The sequence below is a fragment of the Anser brachyrhynchus genome (assembly GCF_964034855.1).
Source record: "Anser brachyrhynchus genome assembly, chromosome: 11".
NCBI classification, from domain to species: domain Eukaryota; kingdom Metazoa; phylum Chordata; class Aves; order Anseriformes; family Anatidae; genus Anser; species Anser brachyrhynchus.
The window spans coordinates 2,586,317-2,598,628 of record NC_137706.1 but is presented as its reverse complement, the minus strand read 5'-3'; the positions used below and the strand labels follow the sequence as shown (position 1 = coordinate 2,598,628).

Here is a 12,312-nt window from a genome sequence, read left to right as displayed (position 1 = left end):
AGGCGTTCCTTGCACTGAGAATATTCCTCAAGTCTGCCAGTACTGAGCTCCTTTATGCCTGCACCCCCCTTTAGTTTTGGGCTCGTCAGTACAGCGTTAACAGCTTGGCATGCTTTTTTACAGGGACTTTTACTGAAGTTCCTGAGTCACTTGGGTGAAGTCATGGCTGATGGAAAAACACTGACTCGGTTAGATGGGCGTGCCTAGACATCTAACTAGCCATATATTTGAGAAAATAGATCAAGGTCTCTCAGATCTCTTCTTGAAAAATTTTCTGTCATTGTCTAATGCTTTTACTAGTTTGTGCTTGATTTATAAATACATGACAGGATGTAAAAATGGGATGATACTCACAGCAGCAGAGCCAGATCATAGGTTCTTTCGCTTCCCTCCTCCCAGCTTTTGCATGGAAAATCTCTTAGATAGAAATCACAGCACTAATCTGCATAGAGCACAGGGCTGGGATCTGCCCTGAGGAAGTGTGTGCGCATGTGCATGTGAATCTCTGAGTAAATTTAGAAATGTGTTGAATGCTATGGAAATGCTTTCAGGGTGGGTATTACAGGGGTGGGTTGTCCAAGGAGTGTCTATAGCGTGCTTGCTACAGGCATTACATAGCCACACGCACCATGTAATACATATATAAGAGGAGATTCTATTTTTAAAATGGCCACAGTTAAAATTAGAGTTTCTCTTTTTCCCCTCCTCACCTCTTCAAGGTGAGGATGAATTACCTTGTCAAGAGAGCATGTTTTGCCTTGAATAGCCAAGTCTTATGGGGCAGTGATCAGTGTTTTCACTTCTGCATGGAGCAAGTAAGTGTTTCCTACTGATTGTAAAGTCTGCAGAAGGGAAGGGTATCGGTAGTCTTTGTTCAAAGCTTCCCTGTGGGCAGAGAAATCCTCATTTCTCGCAGGAAAGAAAATTGGACCAAAGCACTTTGTGGATAGGAAAGATGCGTGGCGTAAGACTGAGTTTTCCTGTGAAAGAGAATGGAATTGGAAGTAGTCTCTGTGGGGAGAGCAAAAGGATGGCACAAATTCAGAAATGATGTAGTAATGAGTGGTTTTAAAAGACAGGTAAGTGCATAACTGTGATGGAAAAAATAGAAAATGGAAAGTATAAGTAGTTACATGTTCAGACATATAATGTGAGGACTTCATGGTACCTTCTAGAGGTGAAATTACTTTATTTCCTGACCTGACCTTGTGCCTCTGTGTACTGGCCTTGTGTTAATATGCGTGTGGTTTTTTGATCCCCTTCAGAAGGGCCGCTGTGCAGACCTCCTCCAGGCAGGAGGTTGTTCTGCCAGCTGGTAGAGACCTCCTGGCATCCAGATGACACCATGTCTCTACTTTGTTGCTTGGAACAAAAACTGAAGGTGTTAGTCCTGGGCACAGCATAACTCTTGAAGGGTTAATACCCTTTATGTAATTCAATTTCTGGTTATCAAGGCTGTGTAGTAGCTATAATTCACAAACACAGGTACTTTTACAATAAAATACCGGGAAATACAGTGCACATTGATCAATTTACTGTGCTGAGCAGACTGTATTTGGAGTGGGCACACTGAATCTGGTTGTGTTGTTTCATGCATGTTAGCTTTAGGAAAGGCAGGCAACAAGATGAAGTACAAAGCTGTTTCCGATGTGTTCCCTGAAGAAGGGTAGAAGTAAACTTACTCTATTTTTTGTACACAAAGCTAAGATCAGACTAAATATCTATTGAAGTCAATAATAAATCAAGTCCTTATTCTTATATAGTTAATATTTTTAGAAAAGTTAGAACAAAAGTTGGTGCTAAAGCCATTTTTGTTTTATTTTGTTTTGAATCAACTATTAATAACTTTCTTTGTTTCATTTCCTTTGTAGGTATCGTCTTAGTGGCCATAAATCCATATGAACAACTGCCTATCTATGGCGAAGATATCATCAATGCGTACAGCGGCCAAAATATGGGGGATATGGATCCACACATCTTTGCAGTGGCAGAAGAGGCATATAAGCAGATGGCCAGGTTTGTAGACAACATGAGTTTTGAATTCATAGTTTTTTTGAAAGGAATAAAATTTAAAATTTCTGGCGAACAGACTTCTTTTCATTTATGGCTCATTAAGTAGTTTGCAAGATCTATTTTTAGTACATAGTTTTTAGTGTTCTAGTATATTTCATAAGAGATTAAGTTGCTCACATTAGTGAACAGTAAAACATTATGAATGCCTTGGAGATCCTGGCTGCTGACAGGTAACAGGAATAACCACAGATCTCTTCAGAATTTAGGTCTAAAATTAGTCCAGTGTATTATAAGATTATGTTGTTTTAATTTGATTAGCAAACTGTGGAGATTCTTTTTAATCATTGGTGGTTTTTTAAAGGGAGACGTGCCAGATTCTTAACTGTTTCATATTTATGTATGATACTGATAACAGAAAAAGAAAAATCACCCAGCTTATGAATGTGTTGTGGTTTAACCCGGCCGGCAGCTAAACACCACACAGCCGTTCGCTCACCCTCCCCCCTCCCTCTCTGGGATAGGGGAGAGAAACGGGAAAGTGAAGCCTGTGAGTTGAGATAAAGACAGTTTATTAAGACAGGAAAATGATAATAACAATAATAATAATAATGATAATAGTATTACTACTAATAATGTGTATGAAACAAGTGATGCACAATGCAATTGCTCACCACCCGCTGACCGATGTCCAACCTATCCCTGAGCAGCCGGCCCCCCACCCTGGCTAGCCACCCCTATATATTGTTTAGCATGAGGTCAGATGGTATGGAATACCCCTTTGGCCAGTTTGGGTCAGCTGTCCTGGGTCTGTCCCCTCCCAGCTCCTGCTGCACCCCCAGCCTGCTCGCTGGCAGGACAGAGCGAGAAGCCGAAAAGTCCTTGGCCTGGTGTAAGCACTGCTCTGCAACAATGAAAACATCAGCATGTTATCAGCGCTCTTCTCATCCTAATCCAAAACATAGCACCCTACCAGCTACTAGGAGGAAAATTAACTCTGTCCTAACTGAAACCAGGACAGAATGCTACATGCTATAGGCTCCTAGACAGAATGCCATAGGCTCCTAGTCATGTCAGTAGAGTCCCAGCTATGTAATCTGCTTTTGACTGTTATTGACTAGGATTAAGAGGGAGCGCAGGACTGGTTGCACAGAGAGTGCCCCAAAACAGTGTCTCTAAGGACACTGTAACAGCTGTGCAGGAAGTCCTCATTTCCTCAAAAATTGCATGAAAATGAACTTGCAGCTTAAGGAAAGTGGTTGTTAGAAACTGTTCTTCTCTCTTGCCCCAAGAACCTGCCAATTTGAGAAGCTTTTTGAAATAGCTAGTTTCTATCATAAGAGTCTTTCAGGGTACTATGTCGTCTTAGGTTAGCAAAATGGTCACTGCTATCCTCACTGTTCAGCTACAAGTTATTGGTACAGTTTTCCTTGTTGACAATAAAACTCATGAGCAAATTAATCAAGTAAAAAAGTGAAAGAGCTTTGAATTAATTGCAGTGGCCCTCAAGCTCTACTGCAGAAGGGGGATGCAAGGCAAAGATGGGTTGAAAACGATAAAATGTTCATCTCCGCAATCAGCTACCTGTTCTCTTAAAAATTCCCATGAGTGCTAGAATGAATAGCGTGTTCCATATGTTGTGAAGTCAGTTGTGTATGTGAATACCATGATTCACTTGATACCCACATAATAGGTAGTTTGAAAAGAAAGTGGTACAGTACAGTGCAACATTTCATGACTTAGGGTAATTGCAAAATAGGCAATGTTTCAGGAATACTGTACGCTTGCACCGTTTCTATGCCAGAGGTACTCCCCTTACTTTCCTTCTCCTAAGGAAAAAAAAAAAGACAATCTGGTATAGGAATACAAAGGCAAAACCGGTATGTCATGACAGTTATATCTGCATTGTGGCTCTTTCAATCTAGATCTCGGTTTTTCTACAGGTTATTGTTAGTCAAGTCACTCTAAAAGCTCAGTGAAGTAAAAATATGTTAGACCTATTGTACATCTGAGGCACAGTACACACCTGCAATTGTATGTCAGTGAGGGATGTAATCCAAATTCCCGGAATTTTTCTTAGTGTTAACCAACAGAGGTTAATAGAGTTGGTTGGAAGGTGATCTCTCTCCACTGGCTGCTTTTAACCACTGTCTAGAGTGGGCTTATCTCTTACCTATGTGGAAACTTCAAATTCCTGGATTTCCTGTATTCTGTTCACTTGTTAGCTGAAGCCTGTACAGTGAAGATTTCTGTCTGCATTATCTGCATTATCTTCTATTTCCTTCTCTGACATCAGAGGTAGACTCAGAGGGCTGAGATTTTGGCAAGAGTTTCCACTGTGGCTTTTCCTTTTTGATTTAATTGCTTGCTCTTCAGTTCTAGATGCACCCTCCAGCAATTCTGCTATCCTAAATAATAACAAACAAGGTGTGGTAGAAATTTCTTTTTGAAACAAATGATGAGAAATTACATAAGCGTGGAAATGATCTTAAATAATCCTCTAACATCAATGAATTAATTCCTTTGTGTGCCTTCAACATGTTATAGATGTTGTTGTTATTCTCTTATGAATAAATGAATGTACTTTCATAGGTGTAAAGTGAAATCTGAGCACGCAATGAAAATTCATAACATTCCTCTACACTGAAGTAACTATTTCATTGTTTATTTACTTTCCTAATGTTTATTTCCTTTTCTCTCTATTCCTCAACACTGAAGTAACAATTCCATTGCTTATTTATTTTCTTAATGCTTCTTTTCTCTCTATTTTTGTTTGATTGTTTATTTTTAAGAATTTCTACTGTCATTTAGACTTACTGGGTGTTTGCTAGTTGAATGAGGTTTTTGAATGCTGTATCCAGTTCATTAGTTGCTTCCTACCCTTTAATATCAGTGATAATTTCTGCATTCTAAATAAATCACTTTTTACTCCTGAATTATGAAGTTAAAAGAAAAAAAAATGTGAATATTTAAAGTTCTTCTGTTGGTCATCTAAAAAAGAAAATCCAATTGTATGTGACTTTCATTAATGATTTAACAATTGCATCAACTGTTCATATGGTGGCTATATTTATGGCAGCAATCTGCATTTATGCATATATATGCTGAGATTTATTTTTCTGCTGCTTCTAATCTGTCCTAACTCCATGTTTAAATGATGACTGGAATAATTAGTCATGATGCTCCTATCCATAAAGCTTCAACACATAAATATTTAGTCCTTAAGTCGTCTTGTTATTTATAATTCAACGATTTGGAATTTGTTCTTGCCATCTTATTGCTTGCTTTACTGTGACTGAGAAATTCTTCTCTTGTGTTTGGTTGTAACTAAATGATTTCTGCAGTCTTCTTTAGCCAAACAGAATGACCCATGACAGCTAGTCATAGTAAACGAAGTATTTACATTGTGTCTTCGGTACATACAGTACAAAAATATGGAAGATTAGTAAAAAACAACATGGCTCTTCTTTACCCACACATGATCATCAAATAACTGATTTTTGTTACCGCAGCCCAGTAAAACGTGCACAACTTTTTAGGACTACTTTCAGTTTGGATTTATATTTCTTTTCCTTCTTCCACCAGAGCAAAGTGTCTGGGCAATTAGTCTGCAGTGTGGTGGGGCGGCACCAGGGGTTATCAATAGGTTATCAAAGGTTTTATCAATACTTTGTTGGTCTGTTTTGTTCCATTCCTATTGTAGTTGGTGACAGATAGAGCAGAGGTCAGTGCTTTTCAATTTAATAAATGAAATTAGTCTTTGTTTTCTGATTAATTAGTAAAGTTGTTAAGCAAAGTGCAAGTTGAGTGACATTTGCAAACAGAATTACATACTGGTGAGATCCCTATAAAACTCGGTGAGTGCTAGGATGGAAAGCAATACTGTTTTAAGAGTCAGTTTCTGAAGGTTTGTTTTTTTCTATTTGGACAAAGCATAATGATTTATTCAATGTTAGCACGTATCTTTTTCATTAAATTATCTTTAATAAGTAGGCTGCCTATCCGTTTTGACAGTTTTATGGCATGTGTCTGATGGCTCTGAGCTATGAAGATTTGTTTATATTACTTTTTGTTAAAAAGGAAGCTTGGTGAGCTGGTGAGTAGGTGTTTTAAAAGCACCTTGACTGACAATCTCCAGTTATCCCAGCCATCCCAAGCCGATGTCCTGTTATAAAAATGCACTTTTGGTCAGCTGCTGCTTTGTTTCCCATTGTCTCACAAATGGATCCTCTGTTCACACCCACCAGAAATTGGGAGAGGGATGATGAACAACGCGTCACAGATCTGTATGCAGATACAAAACGAGAGCCTGCCATGGTAGGTGGGCACTGTGCAGGCATACAGCAGCCTGCTTTGACGTATGACTGTGACATACAACTTTTCAAATGAAATACTTACCTCGAAGAGAGATGATTATTTTGGGGCTTTGCTGTTAAAATTCGAATGAAAAGGGAAATTGTCATTTCTGGTGAAAACGGATGATATTGGATTAAGGAAGTAACCCTTATGCTTTGGGTCTGACATTTTGTGATAATACCGAGTATAAGACAGCAAGTAGACTATTCAAGCTGATATAACATCAAGGACCTACTTGATTGAGCAGTGATTATTTTTAGGCAGCAGAAGGGTTAAGCATGGTTGTAGCTGGAAGCTAGAGTTCATGTGAGGTGTCCTGCTGGTAGCTAAGCAATGAGCTTTAATAAACTACTTGCTAGAGTGACCTCTGACTAATCCCCAGATAAATCACTTCCATAGTGCTGGCTCATCTTTGTGCTCCTCTGGTGTGCAATCTGTCATGATTTTGCAGCATGTGCTGACCTCAGTTTTCTTCGTTTGTATGTGTCGAGAAATGTTACCATCAATTCATTATCTTTTCACCTTTTGGTGTTTGTACAGTACAGAGCTGTGTTTCCTGGTACTATTGAAATGGCAAGTGGTGCAATTTGTTCACTGAAAAAGGTATATGTGCTGTTTTTGAGAGTGTTGCAGAATGTTTTTACCAAGCTGTTGTTGAACAGGACCATAAGATGTTTCAGAACTTGTGGAGTTTTGTAGTAGCTGAGTTTGCAGCTGAATCAGCTTATATATAATGGTAATATTTCACCTCTGTGTGGCACTTTCCATGAGCAGATCTCGAAGTCCTTTACAGAGGAGATCACTATCATTTTTTCCATTTGTTGAAACAGACATAGAGAGTTGGAAATATCCTAATCCAGAGTCTGATGGCTTGATCCCACCAGCTTGACAATAAAATGCATGTGATTGATAGTGCTGCACTTGAATGGGTTTCATAGCAACATTCTCCTGTAGCTTATTTGTTTTCAACATACAAAATTTAACATGCTAGGTTTTTCATGCCTTCGTTTCCTGCAGACTTAAGGTATCTCTGTGTCAGGCAACAGATATTGTTTGCTTTTAGAGAAGACTTCATGTTTTCCAGGCACTCTACATTCACTAGTCTGTGTCTAATGCCAGTATATCATTTTCCACTTGCACAGAAAAAAAACACTAAGGTGGAGATGGTGTGCTGTGGCCATGCCTCTTGTCACCCCAGAGTTGGATCCCAACACGGAGCTTCCAGCCTCCAATTCCTGTGCTCAGAACATCCTCTTTTGTCCAGCAGCTGAACAGGATGTCAGTGAGAAATGCTGTTATGTTTAATGAGCAGTTAAACTAGAAATGTATTTAGGAATGTTGTTAAAGAAGATGGTTTGTTGGACTAATATTTCATGCCTATTAAAATGAATACTCTTTACAAAGAATTAATTTACTGATTAGTCAGTAGGAATTGTTGTGACTCAAGGTGCAGCTGAACGCGTCTGAACTGTTGGAGCATGGTTTATGCAAAGAGCAGGATGTTTCAGGTTGGAGCATGTGAGAGCCAGATAGTCAAAATAAACTGGTGGTACAGGGTATGCAGGTGGGACAGACCAAGAAACCTAACTGCTGTTCTGCACAAGAAGTGACACTTCCTGCTGGGCACAGCACTAATAACTAACTCTTTTAATTCCCCCCCATCACATTGACACAGAATGGTTCAAAGCCCTTTAGTTTCTAGTAATAATCCTTAACACTGATACAGCATTCTGTACATTTTTTAATTTTTTTTTTTTTTTTTTTTTTTTACAAAAGTTGGCTTGTTACTCCACGCAACAGCCCTTTGAGAGGGGAAGAAGTAATTCCCTGTGTCAGGCCACACCTTGTGGGATGTACCAACACGGGCGGGTTTGTAGGCTCCCTCAGTGGGAGCGTGGGGATGATGTGGCTCTGCGGGAAGGAGGAGCAGTGCAGGTGAAGGCAGAGCACAGGGCTGGCGTTTATCGGTGCTGACGGTGCAGGGGAGACTTCTCCCGAGGGAGGACACCTCCCAGGCAGGCCCAGCAGGCCCAGTAGAGGGAGCGGAGAGAGGCCTTCGTCCATGTAGGCTGTCGGCAGCGCTGGGAAGTACAAAACCAGGGTGCTTTTCCCATAAAGGAGGCCAGAGAGCCAAATCCAGAAACCAGGGGATAATGGAACTTATTTAGGGCTGCAAAGGTTTTTGTGATTAAAATAGCTTGTTCAGAAGGTTAATGAAGGGCAAAAACGCTGCCGCTGTGAGAAGTGGCAGGCACGCGGCCCCGGCCTGGCACCTCCCCGAAGCTGATGCTGTTCTGCCTTGATCTGAGAGCATTGGAAAACTGCCGAATAAATTCTTATTTATTTATTGATCAGTTAAATTACTTCTGGTTGAAAATCAAATCCTGGGTTTGTAGAGTGGCCAGTTCCTGTAACGGCTCCTGACAGACACAGTGCTGAATTTCCAAGTCCTTCACGGTGAGCAAGTGCCGCTTCATGTGCACGGCCTTGCTTGCTGTCGCATGACACCATGCTATGGTAAACCTTCCCAAGCTGGAGGCTTTTACAGCTGCCTTTTATTTTGGGACAAGTGTAAAAGGCAATTTTGGTTCTTCAGAAAAGCAAATAGGTGTACCAATAGAAGCACCATGCAGAACTGGGCTGTGGTGGACCAAGCAGTGAACGCGGCACCCAAGCCAACACAGGACAGAGAGAGCTGGTGCTGGTGAGAGCATGGGCGGTGAGCTCTGCGTGACTGCAGAGGTCAGAGGGATGAGAGGCTCTTGTAGTGCAGACAGAGGTGCAGACACTGTAGCTGTGAATAGGTACTTGGGAGTTGCAGGAGAAGAGCAGGCTGGAAGGGGCCTCAAAAGTGTGTGTAGAGGAGCTCCCTCTGTCTGGGACATTGCATACAATCTGAATACATAGCACTACATTAAAATCTGACTGTAGTATCACTCGCTCTTAATTGAAACAGTGCAAAACCCCCTGGAAATTTGCTAAAAGTTTGGATTCAAAAAAAGGCATGTAGTAAATACAGGCATTGTGTGTACATTTGTACAACTGGCCCATTTCACATTGCTTTAGACCTTGTGCCCTGTATTACAGACACAGAGCAATGCTATTTTTATTCACGGTTAGCATACTGAGCTGTGAAATGCAATAGCTTGTTCTGAGCTATTGTTTGCATTTCTGTGCTGAAAGGCCACTGTGACTAAGGTTACCACATTTCTGTCCAGAACTTCCTGTAGAGAAATGCATGGGTGTATACTGTGTCCTTCACCTGCACGTGCACTTTGGCCATGTCCAACAATGTAGTATGAATTACAGGAATATAAAATCCTTTTCTCTGTCCAAAACCATGTTTTGTGCTGAAGAAGAGCGTTCTGGGAAACGTTGTGGTTTTAAGTTTGCAGTCACTGGTGTTTTAGAAAATGCTCCATCCAATTCAATTTATTGAAGTGAGACCTATTCAGTGAGTCTTCAGATGAGGTGTGCAAAATCTTATCATTATCCATATACCATGGATTTACCCTTCTGTTTCTCTGATAGCACCTCAATGTTTTGTTCTTTCCCAGCCATTCTTCTACTACTCATCCTGTTTCTGGTATTTGAAAATGCACAGTCCTTTGAAGACTGTGCTCCCTTCTGCCTGCTGGGGCTGGGAAGTTCCTTCCTAAATTTCTTAGTAAGTTTATCAAGTTGTTTTCTGCGAAGGTCACAAAGCATTCGATACTGCAGAGAATTCTTACTTTATCTTGATGAAAGCTGATGGATTGCACAAGAAAGGAATTTGAAATCCTTTGTGTTGATGATTACTCCAAGGCTGGAAAAAGCTGTTTGGAACAGGTGGCGTATTAGATGTATTTCTCTATTCCCATAACATCATCACTTGTAAGTTATTTGGGAACATTGATAAAGCAGTTACAATATTTCCATGCTGGTTTTATTTTCAGTGCATTGTATAAACTTGTTTTATTTCATCTTATCAATGAGAAAATTATTTGGTAAATTTTTCTGTGCTCTTGTTTTTGCTATAGCTGCCTCACAGAAGGAAACATTTTTAATAAATGTATTTGTTTAGTCATGCTCTCAGATACAAAGATGTGTGAATGTTCTGGCTCCAGATACTACGGGTTATTTTGGTCACACGCTGTCACAAATATGCAGCTGGGATATTGAGAGATTGATTGCAAAAAATAGGGTGCCTGCTTGGTTCAGTGTTATGCTCGCCTTGCTGGAGACACTTAATCTTGCCAGCTGCACATGTGTGTATGTATTCTTGCACAGTCTGAAAATCTTCAGAAGGTAAAATGTCTCACTTAGTTTAAGCTAAGTTTGTGTTAGTGCTTAGTGTTTAATCCTGTGGCTCTTGGAGTAGCTGCAGCTGATGGAAGTACAACAAGATTTCAAACATGCCAGACTTTCAGAATTAATCCTATCTGATCTTTCATCGATGTCATTATTTTTCGGCTTCTCTTGAGTTAGTTTTTCTGCTGCTGTAATACAGCTGTAGGATGATGTGTCACTCAGAAAACAAACTCAGGTTCCTTTTCTGTCATTGATGGGCATGATTCACATTGATGTAAATGGTAATCACATATGTATGCTTAGAACAGAAACTGTCCCAGCAACTGTTCCCTGAGTCACAGATTCCTTCCCTGGGAGTTTGCGTCAGGTTAGTTGTTAACATACTTTGATCAGGGTTCAGTTTTGAAAAATGTAAAGCAATTTCAGGCTTACAAGTCTACTCCATTACTGTAGAATTGCAGTAGAGTAGCAACAGTGAGATCAGGTTGATGAGACTGTCTCTGTTGGATTAAATAAGCTATTTATCATGGTCTTGGTCTTGCACTGAAGCAGTAGGAGATTTGGTATTTACAGATCGTGGGATCAGGCCTTGAGCAGCAGTTTGTACAGTTTTTATTTAAATAAAAAATGAATCTGTCATATGACATGGGGACGGTGCCCTTAGCCATTACCTAAACATGTTACTCTAAATTAAAACAATAAACCAATAGCAACTCCACCCCACAAAAAATGGTAGTAGATTTAATTAAACCTCTTAGCTCTGGCCACCTTCAGGCCATATTTTTCCCTTAAGCCACACTGACAAGAAGCTTCTGTAAAGACATCAGCACCTTGGCAGTGTCCTCAATGTTAACAGATGTAGATGATTTGGGATGAAAGGCAAAGTAAGCACTAATGTTCTTCTCATCAAATAGCTCTATTTGGTCTCTCCATTTAAACGAAGGACGTCTCACTCTGATCTCTTCTGCCAATCTCATCTATGTTATGTGGCATTAAGACAGCTCAGCTTTGAAGTAGTGCATCACAGGCAAGTGTTTGAAGTCCACATCAAAATCTTTTAAAAGCAGCTGTTAATGATAACACTTTTGCCAGGCAGAGATGCTGGTGGCTTGGGTAAGGATGGATTGATACGTGTATTGAGGCTGATGTCAATAATTCTGTATTCTTTTTGTTTGTTTTCCCAGGCTGATGTTTTTGTGGTGTGTGTGCTTATATACATCTATTTGACATTATTTGCTTTAGAGTCATGAGTCTGAAAGACAAGATCAAGTGATACATCTAATGCATCAGTCATAGGAAGGAATAAAACACAAAAATAATGTTGTGCTTTGATGATTAAATTGAATAGCTCTGAGCTTCTTTAATCCCCTCTGAAATATGTATTGATGGGTTTTTAACTGTTTTAGTGTTCCTGCTTCAAAGAGGGACTTTCTTTTGGTATGTATAGAGGAAAAAGGTAAACAAAGTTATCTGTAGGGATTTTTCAATCTATATGTCTTGATTATCCTGATGTTTGGACAGTTTGCTATGAAATAATGGCAGTAACGCAGTAAGCTAGTTTGGTTTTTGAGGGAATCAGGTTCAGAAAGGTACAGCTATCTTAAGGAATAAACACTGAAAATTGGCAACTCTGCCTTTAGTGTTATTAACTGTTAA

At 39.9% G+C, this 12,312-nt stretch overlaps 1 protein-coding gene across 8 annotated transcripts in view; it reads left to right on the top strand.

The window, feature by feature from the left end:
• Nucleotides 1-12,312, top strand: part of MYO5A (myosin VA) — a 103,929-nt gene that overhangs the window by 27,248 nt on the left and 64,369 nt on the right. For all 8 annotated transcript variants that reach the window (XM_080607491.1, XM_080607489.1, XM_080607487.1 and 5 more), the window contains exon 4: nucleotides 1,872-2,016. In XM_080607491.1, coding sequence (XP_080463617.1) covers nucleotides 1,872-2,016 — 145 coding nt within the window. The remainder of the gene's footprint in view (nucleotides 1-1,871; nucleotides 2,017-12,312) is intronic.